Source organism: Caretta caretta, chromosome 2, assembly GCF_965140235.1.
Source record: "Caretta caretta isolate rCarCar2 chromosome 2, rCarCar1.hap1, whole genome shotgun sequence".
Taxonomy (NCBI): Eukaryota; Metazoa; Chordata; order Testudines; family Cheloniidae; genus Caretta; species Caretta caretta.
Window position 1 is genome coordinate 182523134 of NC_134207.1, and position 20793 is coordinate 182543926.

Consider the following 20793-nt stretch of genomic DNA (forward strand, 5'->3'; position numbering starts at 1 on the left):
TTTCAAGTACTTCTATTTATGAGGAAAGTGTAATGGAAATTAACACAAATACCCAAAAGAAGATAACAAAGGGGGAATATAATAATCGCTAAATCACTGAGAGTTAACAACATAGAATAAAGCAAGAAATTAATGAAGATGGTCAAGGGATTTAAAAAAAAAAATTTTCAACTGAGATAAAGGATGAATATAAGCCAACCTGAAAATGCAATGGAGCAATTGTTTACTATGCATTCAGCCTCCCCTGCCCATCCTCACCTCAGCCCCTAAAAAGATTACCAGAATTTACCTGGCTGCAGCACAGCAGCAAGCAATGCATGAAGATAGGCACCAAACTGAGCCCTGATCCACTCGTCTCCTCCCTCCCAACCGGTGCCATCGAGGAAAACATCATCCCTGTTCTCAGTTACATGCTTCACCAAGTAGTCTGCAAATCTCAGGTCAGCAGTTGTGAGGTTCAGGATCTTCCTGAGTTCTGGATCATGGATTTGGACAAGGGCTTCCTCTATCTGATTGAAATAATCCCAAGGGGGGAAACAGTCTAAATAAGACTTTCAGCATACATAACCTGTACTATTTTTGGTCAAATGAGTAATTCATCCGCACCTATAACCACAACCAAAGGTAAGGAGAAACTGATGACCAAATTATGCTTCAACTGTTCTCAGGATATGAGATGATGGTCTGAAGTAGCCTGAACTTGATGAACTTCCTGGCAAAACCTGCGGAAGCTCTTTGTCAGGATTTTGGGTACATTCCTATAGAGTATGTTCCTAGAGACTATTTTCTGAGACTTTGATTTATTGGCTGACTGAGTTAATTTGCTACCTGCATATAATTTTTTAATGTTGTTGGGTGGTCATCATTATGCAATTGTAAACTTAATTCTTAGGGCATCTACAGCTTTCTGTTTGGGCATTTTTTATTGCCGCTTAAATATAAAGTAAATAAATCTGAGGAAGAGCATATTTATGTTATCACAACTGTGTCTGCTTCTCAATTATAAACATTTACTTTTAAGATCTTATTAGGCAGCTATGAAAGTTCACTATGAGAAAAATAAACCATGACTAACAAGGAATCATATGGAGCTTTAAAAAATATTCTATAAAGTGTAAATACTGGATATAATGTATTACACCAGAAACTTATTAATATTTTTGAAAGTGAATGAAGTTAAGGTTTCCTGCTTAATAACTTATATAAATGCAAGTATATAGAATTCTAGCATCATAGGTGTGAGACTTTTCCATCTCTATTGTATTTAAGGGCTTGTCTCCAGAGTGAAGTTGTTCTGGAATAAGATAGGGTGTGAATTTACAGCACTATAGCTATTCCAGAATAGCTCTTTGTGTGAACACACAGTTGATTCGGTCAATTTCCTTTGAAAGACAAGCCCATAGCATAGGACATAGATAGGTAACTGAACACACATCATAAAAACTTGTTCAGTTGTCCACTGTAAACAAAGTACAGAAAATTTCAGTGACCCTAACTGGAAGTTTAGGAATATTTTTGTACATATTGTTTTCTGACAAAAGCTCTTTTAAAAGAAAGTGTGCAGGTAAGTTTTTTGGAGCAGGAACTATCTTTCTGTTGTGTGTTTGTACAGAGCCTAGGACAGTAGAGTTTTGGTCCATAACTGGAACTCTTAGGTACCAACACAATACAAATAATAAAAATAATGTATTTAACAACTTCATTAGTAAACAAAGGCTCTTATTTTGACTTAAACACGTTCATAAGGCAACCACTTTTTCAGTTTAAAAAGTTTTTAAGAAGAGAATTCATACTTCCACAATTGCATCACTTAGATGCTTCTGCTGACGGAACAGGATGTTGGTGGCTCCCGCAACAAAGCCACGAACTGTTACATCAGAGAGGAGGTGATGCTGTTGCAGTGCCATGTATGGCAAGCAAAGGTAACCCTAAGATAATGGAAATGTTAAATGATTAGTAAGAAAAGGGAAAGGGCAAAACATCCCCGGCAAAACCAATCTTACTGTACTTACCCACCTCCACAGTTCTAGCTAGAGCTAAACAAAGGCAACACCACCACCACACAGAGAGAACAAGCCTGGTTATTGCTCTGCACCAGGTTCCTAGCTACACTGCCACTGGAATCTGATGTTGCTTTGCTACATTAAGCAAACCAGGTTTCACAGAAATGGAGTATACTTGGTAATGGCTTATGGCGGCTTTCACTCTTAGTGGGTTGGATTTCAACCAGTCACAACAGCCTTCAGATGGTAACAGAGTTGACAAATGTGAAATGAGTTTGGTGGTCTCAATCCAGTTCTCGTGTCCTTGGCATGCACAGTAAAGAGGACAAAAACTGAACGGACAGCAGACTATCCTCTCTTCCACAGCAGTCTCTTCTGGCAGGACTCAGGTATACTTCCAGGACAGTTAAGAGACTCTTTCACTGTTGCTATCCATGTTTTTCAGGGACAGGGACTTTCAGGCTCCAGGGATAACTTTTTGTGAGCATGTGCATGCCTGCTTTTAAAAAAAAAAAAAGCAGCAGGAGAAAAAGATGATGCTCTGTGCTTTTTAACCACTGTGTCCTTATGATACTAATTACACCAATGCTTTCCAGGAAAATTTGCTATTTAAAGAAAGTCTAAGTCTTTGATGTAGGTTACACCCACATTTTAGTGATACAGCTGGAAGCATTATAGTTTTCATTTTAAAATAGAATCAATGTACCCCTTGAAACACTAGTCCAATTCCAGCTGTTCAGTTACATAAAGCATTGTCCAGTTCATTCACTAATACTAGCAGAAGGAGGACAGGCATATTGGACAAAACAACAAGAGTGAATGTATATCAGCATGCAGTACTGGCAATTTGAAACACAGGGAGGAAAGGAATACAACTACTCCTTTTTTCTAGATTAAACACGGGGGTTGCTATCCAGATGAAAAATACTAACATCTATAACAGAACCGTCTTTGTCAGAGAATAACAGTCCTGTGTTAGAGAGTCACCAACCTGGAGTATTAGGTTTCCAGAAAAATAATATTAAGGAAGTTGACAATGCAATATTTAATTGTCATGTAATTTTAACCACCAGACGAGTTGTAAAATTTTAGAAATGCTTTGCCATTTAAAATAAAGAGGGCCTGATTCCAAACTCACCATGCAACTCTGACGACTTCTGATTTACACTGGTGTAAATGACATGAGCATCTGACCTTATATAGCTGGCACTAAAATTAGTAACAAAAATCCATAACCTGTTTTTTCCTTGTGGTTTTGTGCTCTTTTATACTAGGAAATGCATTACCAATTAAGCCAGTTCATGACCTTTCGGCACAATCTCATTCATCCAAGTTTGGTCTGGTGGACTAAACTTTCTTTCCATAGTATGGAACGAACAAACAAAAACAAGAAAACAAACTTGTAAATAATCCTATCAAAAGAGATTCGCTGATTATAAGGCCAGAAGGGACCACTGTGATCATCTAGTCTGACTGCCTGTATAACACAGGACATAAGATTTCCTTGTATTAGAGTATATCTTTTAGAAAAATATCCATCCATGATTTAAAAACTGTCAGATCTAAAATGGAGTTCAGTTTCATGTTAAATTAAATTGTTTGCTGAGACAATCTAGAACACGGGTGGGCAAACTTTTTGGCCCAAGGGCCACATCTGGATGGGGAAATTGCATGCAGGGCCATGAATGTAGGGCTGGGGTTGGGGTGCGGGAGGATGTGCAGTGTGCAGGAAGGGGCTCAGGGCAAGGGGCTGGGGTAGAGGAGGAATGTGGGGTGTACAAGGGGGCTCAGGGAAGGGGACTGGGTGCAGGATGGGTGCAGAGTGCGGGAAAGGGCTCAGGGCAGGGGTGTAGGGAGGAGGCTGAGGGCAGGAGGTTGGGGTGCAAGAGGAGTGCAGGGTGCGGCAGGGAGCTCAGGGCAGGGGTGCAGGCAGGTGGCTCAGGGCAGGGAGTTGGGGTGCGGGCTCCGACCCGGTGCCACTTATCTGGAGCCGCTCCAGGGTGGCAGCAGCACACACTGGGGCCAGGGCAGGCTCCTTGCCTGCCTGCCTGCCTTGGCCTTGCACCGCTCTCAAAAGCGGCCGGCACCACATCCCTGAGGCCCTTACTGCCCTCACCTGTGGGTACCTCCCCCAGAGCTCCCATTGGCCGCAGTTTTCCATTCCCAGCCATGGGAGCTGCAGGGGCGGTGCCTGCAGGCGAGGGCAGCGTGCATAGCCCTCTGCCCCCTCCCATCCCCGAGGCGCTGCAGGGACGTGGTGCCAGCCACTTCCGGGAGCAGCAATCCCACAGGTTGGATCCAAAGCCTGATGGGCTGAACCCAGCCCGTGGGCCGTAGTTTGCCCACCCTGATCTAGACGTTATTGAAGGATGCTCATCACTAGAAATTGATATATCTGAAATTTCCAGTCCTCTGCTTTGATTTCATTAATTAAACTTGAATGAGAGAGTGCCTTCGTAGGATGGAAGGTAAACATTAAAAACCATACTGTCAGCTACATTTAAATTACAGGTTTCAGAGTAACAGCCATGTTAGTCTGTATTCGCAAAAAGAACAGGAGTACTTGTGGCACCTTAGAAACTAACCAATTTATTTGAGCATGAGCTTTCGTGAGCCACAGCTCACTTCATCGGACGCATACTGTGGAAAGTGTAGAAGATCTTTTTATACACACAAAGCATGAAAAAATACCTCCCCCCACCCCACTCTCCTGCTGGTAATAGCTTATCTAAAGCGATCACTCTCCTTACAATGTGTATGATAATCAAGTTGGGCCATTTCCAGCACAAATCCAGGTTCCAGCAAGAGACTGCTGAATTGGAATTCATTTGCAAATTGGATACAATTAACTTAGGCTTGAATAGAGACTGGGAGTGGCTAAGTCATTATGCAAGGTAACCTATTTCCCCTTTTCCCCTTGTTTTTTCCTACACCCCCCCAGACGTTCTTGTTAAACCCTGGATTTGTGCTGGAAATGGCCCACCTTGATTATCATACACATTGTAAGGAGAGTGGTCACTTTAGATAAGCTATTACCAACAGGAGAGTGGGTTTGTGGGGGCGGGGGGAGAAATCCTGGATTTGTGCTGGAAATGGCCCAACTTGATTATCATACACATTGTAAGGAGAGTGATCACTTTAGATAAGCTATTACCAGCAGAAGAGTGGGGTGGGGGGAGGTATTTTTTCATGCTTTGTGTGTATAAAAAGATCTTCTACACTTTCCACAGTATGCATCCGATGAAATGAGCTGTGGCTCACGAAAGCTTATGCTCAAATAAATTGGTTAGTCTCTAAGGTGCCACAGGTACTCCTTTTCTTTTTACATTTAAATTGTTTAGTTCTCCATTTTAAAACCCATCTGAAAATCTTCAAGATTTTTTTCCCCCATTAGTGATTTTGTCCTTTTACCAAATGAAAAAAACACTGATTTCCCCCTTTAAACTGGTATTTCTAATTGAACTGGTAAACATGAATTTGCATTTGCTTGTATGCATCGTTAGAATTATAGAATATCAGGGTTGGAAGGGACCTCAGGAGGTCATCTAGTCCAACCCCCTGCTCAAAGCTGTTGTTGTAGCCGTGTCAGCTCAGGATATTAGAGACAGAAAGTGGGTGAGGTAATATCTTTAAGCGGTCCAACTTCTGGTGGTGACAGACAAGCTTTCGAGCTTACACAGAGCTCTTCTTCTGGACTGGGAAATTTACTCAGAGTATCACAGCTAAACACAAGATGGAACAGATTGTTTAGCATAAGTAGTTAACATATATTTCAAGGGACCATTCAAGATGAAGTGGCCTATTAACACCCCTCCTGTCACAGGGAGGAAAGCAGTTGGCAGGGGATTATTAGTGGGTTATAGATTTTTGTAATAAACTATAAATCCAGTGTCTTTTGAAGGTGTTGTGCTGGTTTCCTTTGAGGATGGGGACTGATAGATCAGATATAGCGGGATCGCTTTGTGAAAAGTGTTAACCCACAGCTGATGTGGTATTTTTGTCCTTTACCATTTTATTCAGTCATCTGTCCAGAGGATGAAAATATCATCGATGTATCCTAGATATATAATTTGTCTATCATTAAACCAATGATATACCTGAGATACATCAATGATATTTTCATCCTCCGGACAGACAATGAAAACTCACTCAGATTTTTACCACAACTTTCACAATCACAACCTGTCCATTAAACTCTCTCTGGAATGCTCCCATACCAGCATCGACTTCCTGGACACCACAATCAGCTTCAACAATGGAACCCTCTACAAGTCTGTACAAGAAACCCACGGATCACCACAACTACCTTCACAGATCCAGTAAACACCCCACACACAGAAATCTGTTATCTACAGCTGGGCACTCAGATACCACAGAACATGCTCCAAAGAGAAAGTCTGGGATATACACCTTAACACACACAAAATCGCCTTCACAGAACAACGACATTCCACCAGAAAAGTAGATCACATCATGGAACAGGTCACCCAAATACCCCGAGAGAACCTGTTTCAATACAGAAATAAAACCAGCTCTCTGACCACACACCCCTAGTTGTCATCTACCACCCCCCCATTGGAACCCATACGGGGTTTCAAACAACTACAACCCATACTTAATGGGGACTCCAGGCTGGAAAAAATCCTTCCTGCCCTCTCTTCTGGCCTTCAAACAAACAACCCCCCAAGCTCTCCCTCTTGTGATCATCAGAAGCAAACCGCTCACAGACCAGGACACACCAACTGATCAACACCCCCCACAACACACCTTTCAAGATCTTTTGGTCCTACACATGCTTTTCAAATCATGTGGTGTACCTCATCCAGTGCACTAAATGCCCCAATAAAAATAACTATGTGGGTGAAACCAGACAATCACTAAGCTCTCGAATGAACTCTCACAGGAAAATGGTAAAAGACAAAAACACCACATCACCTGCTGGTGAACTCTTTTCACAAAGCGATCACTCTATATCTGACCTCTCAGTCCTCATCCTCAAAGATAACCTGCACAACACTTTAAAAGACAAGCATAGGTGCTTAAATTCATAACTTTGCTAGACACTAAAAATCAAGGACTGAATAGAGACACTGAATTTATGGCTTATTACAACAATCCTTAACCCACTAATAATCCCTCCACAGCTACATTCCCGCCATTCCCTTCCTTTCCTCCCAAGGACTGGAGGGGTGTTAATGGGCCTCTTCATGGTTCCTTGAAATATGTGTTAAATACTTATGATAAACAATCTGTTCCATCTTGTATTTAGCTGCGACACCGTGGTCTGGTCTACACTACAGACTTGCATTGGTATAACTACATCAACCAGGGGTGTGAAAAATCCACATCCCTGAGTGGCGTAGCTATACTGACCTAAGCCCCAGTGCAGACAGCGTTATGTCGGTAAGGGAGCTTCTCCCATCGACATAGCTACCGCCTCTCAGGGAGATGGATTAACTATGCCAGTGGGTCTCAAACTTTTTTTAGTGGCGACCCCTTTCACACAGCAAGCCTCTGAGTGCAACCCACCTAATAAACTAAACACACTTTTTAATATATTTAACACCATTATAAATGCTGGAGGCAAGTGGGGTTTGGGGTGGAGGTTGACAGCTTGTGATCCCCCATGTAATAACCTCACGAGCCCTTGGGGGGTCCCAACTCCCAGTCTGAGAACCCCTGAACTATGCTGACGGGCGGAGCTCTTTGCTGTCGGTATACAGCATCTTCATTAAAGGGCTACAGCAGTGCAGCTACACCAATGCAACCTTTTAAGTGTAAACCTGCCCTCTGAGTAAGTTTCCCAGACCTGAAGAAGAGCTGTGTGTAAGCTTGACAGCTTGTCTCGCTTGCCATCAGAAGTTGGTGCAATAAAAGATATTTTCTCACCCACCTTGTCTCTTTGCATTTGGCTGTCATTTCATAGGGCCTCTATATATCTATGTTAGTTGGCATGATTGCAGCTTCAGGTCACTTGTATTGACATTCCTTAAATTTTAACTCCGGAACATCAAAGACTGAGTTTTCTGTGGCAAATCTTTGGCTGTGTAATTTGCATCTCTGGTCGTCTGTAGAGCCAGCGTTGAAGGTTGACACTTTTGTTTTGGTCAAGCACCTAATTGTGGATCACTGATAAAGAGCTTTTTCTAATTATGAGTTATGGCAGCACAGAGAAGGTTGCATTTCAGCTGTTAGCTTTGGGCAATTTAACATGTTGCTTCTCATATAAGTTACTAATATAAGTTACGATCCAATGGGATCAGAACACTGAGAACATAGTTTAATAAAATCAACTTCTAATTCTATGACTACCAGTTTAAGATATTCTAAACAGTTCCACTAGTCCCTAAAAAGCCATTGATATAACGTCATCAACATCAGTCCCAACTCCCATCACAAAAGCCATTTTTAAAAGGACTGGATATTTACCATAACTTCCCATCTACATTCACGAAATATTAAAAAAAACAAAAAACCTTTAGATATCTGACATAACTCATCTCAAGGCTCTGTCAACATGCGGAGAATTTCAGAGTATAGCTGCAAAGGATGATGCTAAAATATGAGTTTGTGTTCACATTATTCATTTCCAAGATTCAGAAATCAGGCAAAAGTGGTCATGGCAGATCAGTGTCCTATTATATGACGAGCCTTTTTAAATAGACATGCCGAGTATCCTGAGATTCAAAACTAAGGTCAGACTCACCTAATGCTCAGACACACTCCTTCTACCCTCCTACCCTTTCCCGTCTATGCACATAACTATAGTGTCTCCAATTTCAGCTGTGCTGAACAGTCATAAATCATGAGAAGTAGTGCATATGCATGTGGGGTGGAAAGTACATCCAGGAAAGTGGGGTTTTTTTACTATACAAACATAAAGTCACTTGTCAGAGCCTCCACTTGAATATGGAGCAGTACTTTAAACAGGCTTCAAGTTGGGCACCCAAAATTGCTAGTCACTTTTGAAAACTTAGGCCTGAAAGTGTTGGTAAATATTTACAAAGTATAATTATCAAAATGTTTACCTTAGTAAAAATAGCCAATGGCATGCCATACTGGTCCTCCTCCAACCCCGATATCAGTCCTGGAACAAGAACCACATGTCCTGTTTTAGCCTGAGGTTGCACAGTAATTGGAGGGCTTTCCGATGTTATGCATTCCTTTGAAAGGATTTCAGTCTGTTCTGATGTCAGATTTTCATGTTCTCCTTCTTTCAAGTTGGGATCATCCAAAATACTAGGATCCAAGGTCTCCCAGTCGCTTTCAGAAGACTCTGGAGAAGTGCGTGAAGGAGGTTTCAAATGTTGTCCCGTGCCATTGGAGGACTGTGATCCATTGCAATTCTTTTCAGAATGGGATAAAGGCACATCTGTTTTCTGAGCCTCCCGCACATGGTTTCCTGATAGCTTCCTGCCTTCCTCACCCATTCCTGAGTTTGTATTTGAAATGTCAGCAGCAGACACAGAAACATAATCATCTAAAGGGGGTGTAACTTCCCGCAAGCCAGTATCCTCTGATACACTCTTTCTTGGTCTGTACTGTGAACTGTCAGTAAGACCATGTTCAATCATACCTGGAGGACAAACACACACAATATCATCTCACCAAAGATTTTAGTGATTTTTGATAATAGCAAAGTAGGAAATGCTTTTTAGTATATATATATATATATATATATATATATATATATATATATATATAAAAAAACCTGTCATGCATTTTCGTTGCCACTTTAAAAATCCAGTCCACTTCTGCCAGAGGCACCAAATTTCTAATGTGCTGGGGGCTGCTTGACCCCACTCTGCCCCAGACCCTGACCCCACTTCACCCCTTCCCCAAAGGCCCCAAAACCCGCCCTGCCTCTTCCCGCCCCTGCCCTGCCTCATTCCACCCCCGCCCCTGGGCACACCCCAACTTCGCTCCTCCCCCGCCACTCCAGAGCCTCCTGCACGCTGCGGAACAGCTGATCGTGGTGGGTGGGAGCTGCTCGGGGGAGGGAGGGACACTGCCGGTGGGTACTCAGCACCCACCATTTTTTCCCATAGGTGCTCCAGCGTGGAGCAGCCAGGGAGTCGGCACCTATGACTTTGGCCCAAATGGATCAGTACTGACCTTCTGCCTTGGCAAGTGTTATTTAAAACTTTGATAAACATTTGGTCAGGAACACAGAACCAATGACTTCTTATTCACAGATATATCGAGGGTGCCCAATATGCAGCCCGCAGAGATAAAATAGACTTAGTTTCTTATTACTACAGTAAGGAGCACTCCATAAGTAACAAGTGTTATCAGGTTGTGCGCATGTGTGCTTCATAAAAATATTATGTAGCTTTGTGTGTGAATTCATTGTGGCTATTGTACTCTGGCAATACACCAACACAGCCCCCGTATCACATAAGTTCCCCCTGCCCCAAATATATCACTGTCAGTTTCAGTTATGAACAGAAATTACACAAGCAAGAAATAGCCGAAACCTGCTTTTACTTACCAGGAAAGAGAGACAAGACAGTCATCAGTGCTCCCACCAGTCTATTTACTGGAGAAATATAAAACAACACCTGTGGGGAGGGGGATGAAGGGCAAATTAAAATGACAGCTTAAGTCAGAGAGAAAAACAAACAGAAAAACAAACAAGAGAATCTGAGGACATCTAATACCCATATCTATCTATCTAAAAAAAATAAAAAAAATCAGTTCATGGAGAATTTCACTTCGATAAAAGTCCCCATAACATTTTTATTCAGATAAATATTTAAAGAGAAGGCATAACCAGGCATTTACTATACTTGGATGATTCAATCTTATACTGGTTGGTTGGATCAGTTTCAGAGGTGGTGAGAATGACTAGCTACAATCTTAATGATGGCTGAAGGTCATTTTTGCAATTCAATCAATCAATCAATCTGGTCCTTGCTGATGCTCACTGTTGAAAAGTGGGAGTGATACCACATTGCCTTTAGCTGACTGGAGAATTGCCCTAGTCAGGCAGTCAGAACAGTTTTAAAAACCCATCCATGTGAAGGAATACCTCTTCTTCCCACACATGGCCAAAGTTTTGTTTGTGGCATGGTACATTATATATTTAAGATTAGTGCTTTCCATAATTCTAGTGTGTTTTTTCCTTTAGTTTGTCTGGGTGCACATTGACTCCCTTTCCCCCTGCAACAAGCCAGCAAATAACGTGATCCTGGAAATAAATATCCAAATGGCCACCATCTGGAGATGGTGTCTCAACCTAGCAGTAGTTGGAGTTTGAGACATGCTTCCTCCTACCTGTGGGACAGGCATCAACCCATGGATTAATGGGAGTTGAGCCACAGAACAAAAGGCATCTTTCTGATCAAGAATGGGTGGCATTATTGGGCATACTGGCTTAGTATGTTTAAGGTCTTTGACTGTACAGGTTTCCCCACAACTATTCTGGAACCTTAGCAGCTCTTCAGAAGCAGTACAGGAAACAGTGTGCTCTCTCTCTCTTTTTGAAGATGCCATGGTTCACTTTCTACTTCTAAATTCAGAAAGAATTCTCACATTATTCAATAGATGTCCAGCTTTTTCAGACTAGACTCATGTGTTTGAGTCATTTGAGCATGCCTGGGAAAGCTTTTCTCTCCACTTTTCCTGTGAATGTGTCTCTTGTGGTCTGTACACCTTCAGAATGGAATGATAGCTCAGTACTAATGTAACTACAATGTTTAGCTGTAATTATGAAATGCTACCATAATCAGTTTTTAAATCAAATAGGCAAGGCGGTTTCTAAAACATTTCTTGTACCAATGTAAAGTGAAACAATTATTTTTAATTCTAATGTTTAACATATTTGTAGTAGACTTTTGAAATATTTGGGAAACTGTTCAACAGACCAGTGTAAATGTGGAAAGTGAAACAAACCCCACCCCATCATTACACTGAGATTACTGAAACTAAATGTTTTATAACACACAATAAATGTAGGAGTTTATATATGTAATTTTAAACTGACAGGCTTTTTGGTGTACTCTGAGACTGTTGCTAAGATTACCATGTGGCACTGCTACTCACTTTTTTGGAATTAAACTCAACACGTCAGCTTTGGCAAATGAAAAAGTAGACAATGAGACACTGGTATCTTGATCATGCAATCAGGCCTGGTAGGGCACATGCCTTTGCCTTTACATAGCCCAGAGGAAAGCAGTGGGGCTTCACTTGGACAAAGGAATCTATGCTACTGAATCCAATTGCAGGGTTTGGGCCTGAATTGCTTAAAACACCCAAACATCACATATGGCCACTAATTCTCATGTTCTTAAGCAGTTAGTTATTTTAAAACTAGAAATATCTATTTAAAAAACTACATTGAAAGAATGTTAAAGTAACAAGGCTAAGCAATGAAAAAAAATAGTATAAAATGCTCCAGTTAAGGTTGCACATCAAATCTTAGTTTTACCCACTTCTATGAAGGCATTTCCTGTCTAATTACGCTTTCGTGTTTCCCAAAATACTTTTTCTACAACTTTAAATTATTCAAAATAAATCTAGTTAAAATGGTGGCAAAGCTCCAAAACAGACACTTAAACCAGTTTTATCCTTGCTTATATTGGTTGACCTTGAGTCATTAAGTTACCAACTGAAGCAAAAATCTATATAAGCAAGGGTTAAACTGGTTTAAGTGTATCTACATTAGAGATTTGAGCTGATTTGACTAGATCAATTTTTTAAATTGATTTAGAGAAAATAGCATGCTCTTTGTACAGAAAAGGCTTGAGGATGTAGAAAAAATGTGGTATTATATCTGAGTAATTATAAGCTATCACAATGCATATAGGGCAGAGTTAAGGTTGTGCATGCAATCTTAATATATGCATTTCTTGACATCTCAGTTATTTTGTGCAACCTTGATAAAAACTGTGCTCACATCTGATTTGTTGATATTACTTCCTGCCCTTCAATGAACGATTTTTTTTGTAGTTGTCCTATAAAGGCAACAACAAGTCATTTCTGTCAAGGAGATGAACTCTTATAATTTAGCTTGTTCACTGGGGGAGCAAAGTAAGATGTTTACTTTTAACATGAAAAAAAAACATTGTAGGAAAAAAGGATCCCTGTGGTCACGTATTTGTGAGCTGATATTCAGTCACTTTACTGAAAGATCTTGACCCAACATTTGAATTTACAAATTGGTACTCTTTTGTTTCTATTTCTTATCTGTTTGTACATGTTCCAGATTCCTCTTAAATTGCCAAGACAGAACCTCTTTTAGGCAGTAAGACAGCCTGAAGAAAAATATAATTGAGACTTACACTTCTCTGTGGATTTAAGTTAGGATGACTTATTTATTTTAATATTTATTTTTATTGACTGTGAATCAAAGTTAACATGACTAGAGAGACCTGAGCTTGGATACTAAATATATATTTCAGATAAGTATCCATACAATTCACAAAAATCTAAAACTTGAAAAAATCTAAAGCTTGCTTCCTTTGGTATTTATATTACTATTTGTTTTATGTTTAAATCAAGTTCTATTTTGCTGGACCTTATGCACCAAGAATTTTCACTCTGCAATGGTGAGGGCACTATTTAGGTCCTGATATTAAAAACTGTTATGAAAATTTCCCTACCCAAGCATACCAAATCTTACTTGCCTTTACTCTAGAGTACCTGTCAATAATGGAAAAAATTAATAGTGTGTGAGAAGAATTTATACACCAGCACACACACAGAGCAGTTAATCAAGGGGATAAAGTTTTCCAGTTTTATTTATACCTGCATGTAAATATACTTGAGCATTGGGTTTTACTCCAGACATATTTAGTGTAGTGTTTATCTTTCACAAACATACGCTCTATAGAGTCATATAAACAATTACATCTCCATTTCAATCCTCCCCTTCATCCCACAGACCCTACCTTTTTCTCTAGAAGAATCAATTTAAAAAGAATTAAGATCTGCAAAATAAGAAGGGAAAATTAACATGGTGAGTGACTAACAAACGGGGGGAAAAACACATTTACATGTGTGCACACATGTGTAATACACATAAGTTCATCTTTCATTAAAAATGTTTCCCTTAGGTATTTCATTGGCCAGGAACGGCAAACCACAGCCACTGGGAGGTGCGGGGGGCCGTGCCTGCGGATGGTCAACGTCAGCAAAATGTTTCGCTTCCTGCAATTAGATTACCCTGATGGGGCACATGCGGCCCACAGGTTGCCCACCACTGCTCTAAGCATTCCTAATTCCCACAATTTATGCAATAGCCCAGTGATTAGGGCACTTACCCAGGAGGTGGAAGGCCTGGTCTCAAATCCCCCTCTGCCTGAGAGAAACAGGGACATAAACCCAGTTCTTCACCTCCTGAAGGAGTGCTCTAACCACTGCACTATGGTATATTCTGAGGCAAGTTTCTCTCAATCTCTACTACTGAAGTTGTTCCACTTCGCATAAAACAACAAAATATTCATTCAGCCATAGAGAGAATGAGAATGACTCTATAGTCCAGCAGTTAGGGCACCAGCCCAAGATGTAGGAGAGTCAGGTTCAAGACCCTGCTCCTATCAGGCAGAGTGGGGATTTGAACCCGAGTCTTCCACATCCAACGTAAGTCCTCTAACCACTGGGATAACAGGTTTAAGTGGGATGGCACCACCATTTCCTACTCCTTGGTGTATGTGGGGGTTTTTTTTGTGGGGTGTTTTTTTGTGATATATGCATAAAGGAAGTAAAGAGTACTTCAAACCTGCCTACTTCTAGTACGGGAGATACTTCTAGTAGGGGAGGGAGAGAATCCCTAACAAGGGTAGGGCCAATAGAGCAGGTTGCTACACCTCCTTCCCCACAACTCCTGGCAAGGAAATATGGGCAGTGTGTGGTGGCAGGAAGGGTGAGTGGCTGGAACATATCTCCAGATGGTATATGGTCCCTCAAACAACAACTCCCAGGTTGCATCAACCTGCATCTGAGGCCAGAAAGTCCCAGGAGGCTGTATCTAGCTCCTTAGCAGCACCCCTTAGGTACAGCAGAGAGCCTGGACCTCAAAATATGAAAAAAGTGTGTGTGTGCATGCGCTTAGCTGTCAGTTGCTCATCATGCAACCTACATTTTTACCATGTAAAAAAAGCATGCTGCTGGTGTACTTTATTAGGCCTATGAAGAAAGCGTACCTTGTGTCTAAACTGAAGGACAAGATCTCGAGGAGACAGACCTAAAACATTGAGAACAAATCCATTAGTGAAGCATTGCAAGGGTATCAACTCCTTTCTTCCTGTCCCCCATTTTTCTATTGACCAAATTACATAAGCTAAAGTGACACACAATATTTTCCCATTCTCATGGAAAACATGCTGGTGATTTCATTAAAAGAATTCAAACCACCTTCTCTTCCTTCTAAGAATGAGAGTTGAAAGTAAGATGGAGACTCTGCATTCCAGAAGATGGCTATTTACTGTCATACTGAAGCCAAAACATTTTACTATGGGAGCATTTGATTAAACAACAACTTTTATTTCTCTTTCTAGATCACAATTCTTCCTATGGTATGTGGAGCAAAGGATGTACGGGGAGATTTTTCAAGGCATAAAGGGCAGTTAGGTGCTCAACTCCCTTTGGAAGTCAAGAGGAACTGGGTTCCTAACTGCCATTTATGCCATTGAAAATTTCCTCCACAATTAAAATTTTCAAAAAAGCATAGTTTTCAGAAGGAGCTGAACAGCTCACTCACTAAATGTATATCATATCAAGAGGCATGACTGAACTATCATGGATTACAACCTAAAATGAGATCCACATTATGGAAAAACAGATAAAGGGTAGTTTACCTGAAAATTATTTAACTCCATAAATGAAAGGGAAAATAATAAAGTCCCATGCAGGCACAAAAACCCATGGTGCTAAATTTTAATGCACATAAACAAACTAGTTTAGAGGGAATGATTTGACTGATATAACATTATATATTATTGCTTGTAAAAACGTCCCTTACCAAGATAAACTTGTGACCCCTCCAGTGTAGTTCCGCCCAAAGAGCTATTCATATGCTCATAAAGTTCCTGTAGAAGTTAAATAAAAAATACTAATGGCATATGAATACCACATCCGATTAGTAACACCTGTTCTAAAAAGCTACCCAAGGGACCAGAATAAATAAATAAAATTTGTTTCAAAGAGATGGACAGACCAAAGAACATTTTTGCTTATAACCGGGTTGTTACTTTAAGGGTGTCATTGAAGATATTGTTTCTAGATATTTTACTAATCAGAAATCTGTTCCTTTCTCAGATTCACAATAGGATAATATATTATTTCATGTAATTATTTAAAATAGCTGAATAGAAGTATCACCTATAAAAATGCAATACATATAAGAATACATTGATTAAAAAATGTTTATAACTTAAAATCTATAGTCAGACACAAGGGGCATTATACTGTATTAGTATATATTGAAAAGTTACCTTAAGAATTGAAATTTGTGAGAAGTCTTTTTCTTCAAAATAGGCATGAGTAATGAGCTGTAGCTTTGCTTGAAGTAATCCATACAAAGGCTTGTGAGACAGAGAAATGGACATGTTATGTCATGAATGAAAGGCAGATGAAAAAAGCATGTTTGTTGCTCGTTTCCAGTTCCAGTGTCCTTCCTCCATATCCCCCAACTGTCCTTATGTTCTAATACAGATAGATGAAAGTGTAATTTTTAAAGACAAAAGCCCTCACTGTGCATTTTAATTAGGTAACAATTTTATCTTGTGTTTCATTGGCAGATAGTGCATTATCACTCAATATCCTGCCAGTAGTGTTGTGGGGACAGAATAAGCGGGAACTTCCCTGCTTCGTCTTGCTCATGCAGTTGAATTCATCTCTCAATAAAGAATTCTCTTCTTTCCCTGTAAAGTGTAGTTGCATAGTCTGAATGTAAAAAGCAGCCTGCATCGCAATGTAGACTCCCAGATAACTGAGAGCTACACCTAATGTATTCTGAAGACACGTCATATTCCACATAACATACTACACTCACCACTAGAAAGAAGCTTCATTTCACAGTTGTCCATTGTTAGGTTTTTCATTATCTGATAACTTAACTAGTAATTTTATAGTGTATAACTCCCACCCTCCACCATAAGAAGTATCACCATGGATATATCTACACTTCAGTTGGAGGTATGGTTCCAGCATTGGCTGGCATACCCATGCTATCTTAAATCTAGCTAGCGGTGAAGACATAGTAGCATGGGCTAGCAAAGTAAGTACATACCCAGGGTCCCCAGCATGCTTCTACAGCCTGCACTGAAATCTGTGCCATCATGGTGTCACTATTTTTAGTCATAGTAGCAAGTCTAAAGCTAGCGTGGATACACCAAATCATGCTGCAACCACACTTCCAATTGCAACATAGACATACACTGAATGGAATATACAAGTACTGACAGGCTTCCGGGAACAATTATTAAAAATGCAAATAGATCATATCAAGACTCACGATAAAGTACATGCATTTTTCCATGCAGTGGTGTTGTAGTCATGTCAGCCCAAGGATGTTGGAGAGACAAGGTGGATGAAGTAATATCATTTACTGGACCAACTTCTGTTGGTGAGAGAGACACACTTTTGAGCCACACAGAGCTCTTCTTCAGGTCTGGAGAAGGAACTCCTAGTGTCACAGCAAAAGCTGGGAGTACCTTTCCCAAACCTGAAGAGCTCTCTGTGGCTCAAAAGCTTGTTTCCCTCACCAACAGAAGTTGGTCCAACAAAAGATATTACCTCACTCACCTTGTCTCTCCAGTTGAAGGAGTTATAATAAAATTTGAGTGCATTGGCCTTCTAACATAGCTGTGATTTCAGTGCTCATTTTGTTACATTTTAAAGTGTTTCTAACAAAGAACATTTAAAATAATGAAAGTTTCCAAAAAAAAATTTGGAAAACCTGTTTTCTGTGTGTATTCTTTAAAAACAAAAGTTTAAATATTTGTTCGTCACTCTCTTACCAGCTGACTTAGAACACAGACACTTTTCTGTACTGTTTCTCGGGTGACATCTGCTTGCCGCACTTTCAGTGCCTAAGAAAAAAGTATTACAATATTTTTACATATATGTATTTTTAAAATTATTTTTAAAGCCAGTTACCAGAAAACCACCACTGATCAAAAACAAAACCCAGAATGTGCTATTTGAGAATGGGCCTACCCAGTGACATACAAATGACATTTTTAATAAGGTATGAAACAACTTTTTAGATGACAGAAAAAAAGATTTTTTTCTAATGTACAGATTGTGATTAATAAACCAAATACATTTTTTTGCCAAATACTAGTAAGCCAAATATAATGAAACCTGAGACTATACTAATACATATCTAACATTCCTACTGAAATCAAAAATCCATTCTTCTATCTTTTGTAAGAAACTCCTCAGTGACAAAGTCATAAAAATCTAGTAAGATGCACAAGTACCTAAGCAGTTCCTTTTCGATGGTCAGTGAAACCAAGCTGGACAGGTCTTTGCCACTCTGGGTGTTGTACGTGAATGTCTAAGGGTATGTCTACACTACGAAATTAGGTCGAATTTATAGAAGTCGGTTTTTTAGAAATCGGTTTTATATATTCTAGTGTGTGTGTCCCCACAGAAAATGCTCTAAGTGCATTAAGTGCATTAACTCGGCGGAGCGCTTCCACAGTACTGAGGCAAGCGTCGACTTCCGGAGCGTTGCACTGTGGGTAGCTATCCCACAGTTCCCGCAGTCTCCGCTGCCCATTGGAATTCTGGGTTGAGATCCCAATGCCTGATGGGGCTAAAACATTGTCGCGGGTGGTTCTGGGTACATATCGTCAGCCCCCCGTTCCCTCCCTCCCCCCGTGAAAGCAAGGGCAGACAATCATTTCGCGCCTTTTTTCCTGAGTTACCTGTGCAGACGCCATACCATGGCAAGCATGGAGCCCGGTCAGGTAACCGTCACCCTATGTCTCCCGGGTGCTGGCAGACGCGGTACGGCATTGCTACACAGTAGCAGCAACCCCTTGCCTTGTGGCAGCAGACGGTACAGTACGACTGGTAGCCGTCATCGTCATGTCTGAGGTGCTCCTGGTCGCCTCTGTGAGGTCGATCAGGAGCGCCTGGGCAGACATGGGCACAGGGACTAAATTTGGAGTGACTTGACCAGGTCATTCTCTTTAGTCCTGCAGTCAGTCCTATTGAACCGTCTTATGGTGAGCGGGCAGGCGATACGGACTGCTAGCAGTCGTACTGTACCATCTTCTGCCGAGCAGCCATGAGATGTGGATGGCATGCAGTCCTTCTGCACCGTCTGCTGCCAGCCAAAGATGTAAAAGATAGATGGAGTGGATCAAAACAAGAAATAGACCAGATTTGTTTTGTACTCATTTGCTTCCCCCCCTCCCCTGTCTAGGGGACTCATTCTTCTAGATCACACTGCAGTCACTTACAGAGAAGGTGCAGCGAGGTAAATCTAGCCATGTATCAATCAGAGGCCAGGCTAACCTTCTTGTTCCAATAAGGACAATAACTTAGGTGCACCATTTCTTATTGGAACCCTCCGTGAAGTCCTGCCTGAAATACTCCTTGATGTAAAGCCACCCCCTTTGTTGATTTTAGCTCCCTGAAGCCAACCCTGTAAGCGCCCCTCCCAGCGTCAGAGCAATGGCAAACAATCGGGCATCTGAGAGTGCTGTCCAGAGCAGTCACAATGGAGCACTCTGATGGGGCTAAAACATTGTCGCGGGTGGTTCTGGGTACGTGTCGTCAGGCCCCCGTTCCCTCCCTCCCTCCGTGAAAGCAAGGGCAGACAATCATTTCGCGCCTTTTTTCCTGAGTTACCTGTGCAGACGCCATACCACAGTAAGCATGGAGCCCGCTCAGGTAACCGTCACCCTATGTCTCCTGGGTGCTGGCAGACGCGGTACGGCTTTGCTGCACAGTAGCAGCAACCCATTGCCTTCTGGCAGCAGACGGTGCAATACGATTGGTAGTCGTCCTCGTCGTGTCCGAGGTGCTCCTGGCCACGTCGGCTGGGAGCGCCTGGGCAGACATGGGCGCAGGGACTAAATTTGGAGTGACTTGACCAGGTCATTCTCTTTAGTCCTGCAGTCAGTCCTATTGAACCGTCTTATGGTGAGCGGGCAGGCGATACGGACTGCTAGCAGTCGTACTGTACCATCTTCTGCCAGGCAGGCAAGAGATGAGGATTGCTAGCAGTCGTATTGCACCATCTTCTGCCATGCAGGCAAGAGATGGGGATGGCTAGCAGTCGTACTGTACCATCTTCTGCCGAGCAGCCATGAGATGTGGATGGCATGCAGTCCTTCTGCACTGTCTGCTGCCAGCCAAAGATGTAAAAGATAGATGGAGTGGGTCAAAACAAGAAATAGACCAGATTTGTTTTGTACTCATTTGCCTCCTCCCCTGTCTAGGGGACTCATTCCTCTAGGTCACACTGCAGAGAAGGTGCAGCGAGGTAAATCTAGCCATGTATCAATCAGAGGCCAGGCTAACCTCCTTGTTCCAATAACAACGATAACTTAGGTGCACCATTTCTTATTGGAACCCTCCGTGCAGTCCTGCCTGAAATACTCCTTGATGTACAGGCACCCCCTTTGTTGATTTTAGCTCCCTGAAGCCAACCCTGTAAGCCGTGTCGTCAGTCGCCCCTCCCTCCGTCAGAGCAACGGCAGACAATCATTCCGCGCCTTTTTTCTGTGCGGACGCCATACCAAGGCAAGCATGGAGGCCGCTCAGCTCACTTTGGCAATTAGGAGCACATTAACCACCACACGCATTATCCAGCAGTATATGCAGCACC

The 20793-nt window shown here is 41.5% G+C and overlaps 1 protein-coding gene across 2 annotated transcripts in view; it reads right to left on the bottom strand.

The window, feature by feature from the left end:
• The window catches only part of AVL9 (AVL9 cell migration associated), a 79803-nt gene that overhangs the window by 17393 nt on the left and 41617 nt on the right, over positions 1-20793 (bottom strand). For both annotated transcript variants that reach the window (XM_048839031.2, XM_048839032.2), the window contains exons 4-12: positions 17966-18037; positions 16439-16528; positions 15967-16033; positions 15149-15189; positions 13895-13933; positions 10495-10564; positions 9032-9579; positions 1794-1928; positions 290-509 (exon numbers count right to left, since the gene is read on the bottom strand). In XM_048839031.2, the coding sequence (XP_048694988.2) occupies positions 290-509; positions 1794-1928; positions 9032-9579; positions 10495-10564; positions 13895-13933; positions 15149-15189; positions 15967-16033; positions 16439-16528; positions 17966-18037 (1282 nt within the window). The remainder of the gene's footprint in view (positions 1-289; positions 510-1793; positions 1929-9031; positions 9580-10494; positions 10565-13894; positions 13934-15148; positions 15190-15966; positions 16034-16438; positions 16529-17965; positions 18038-20793) is intronic.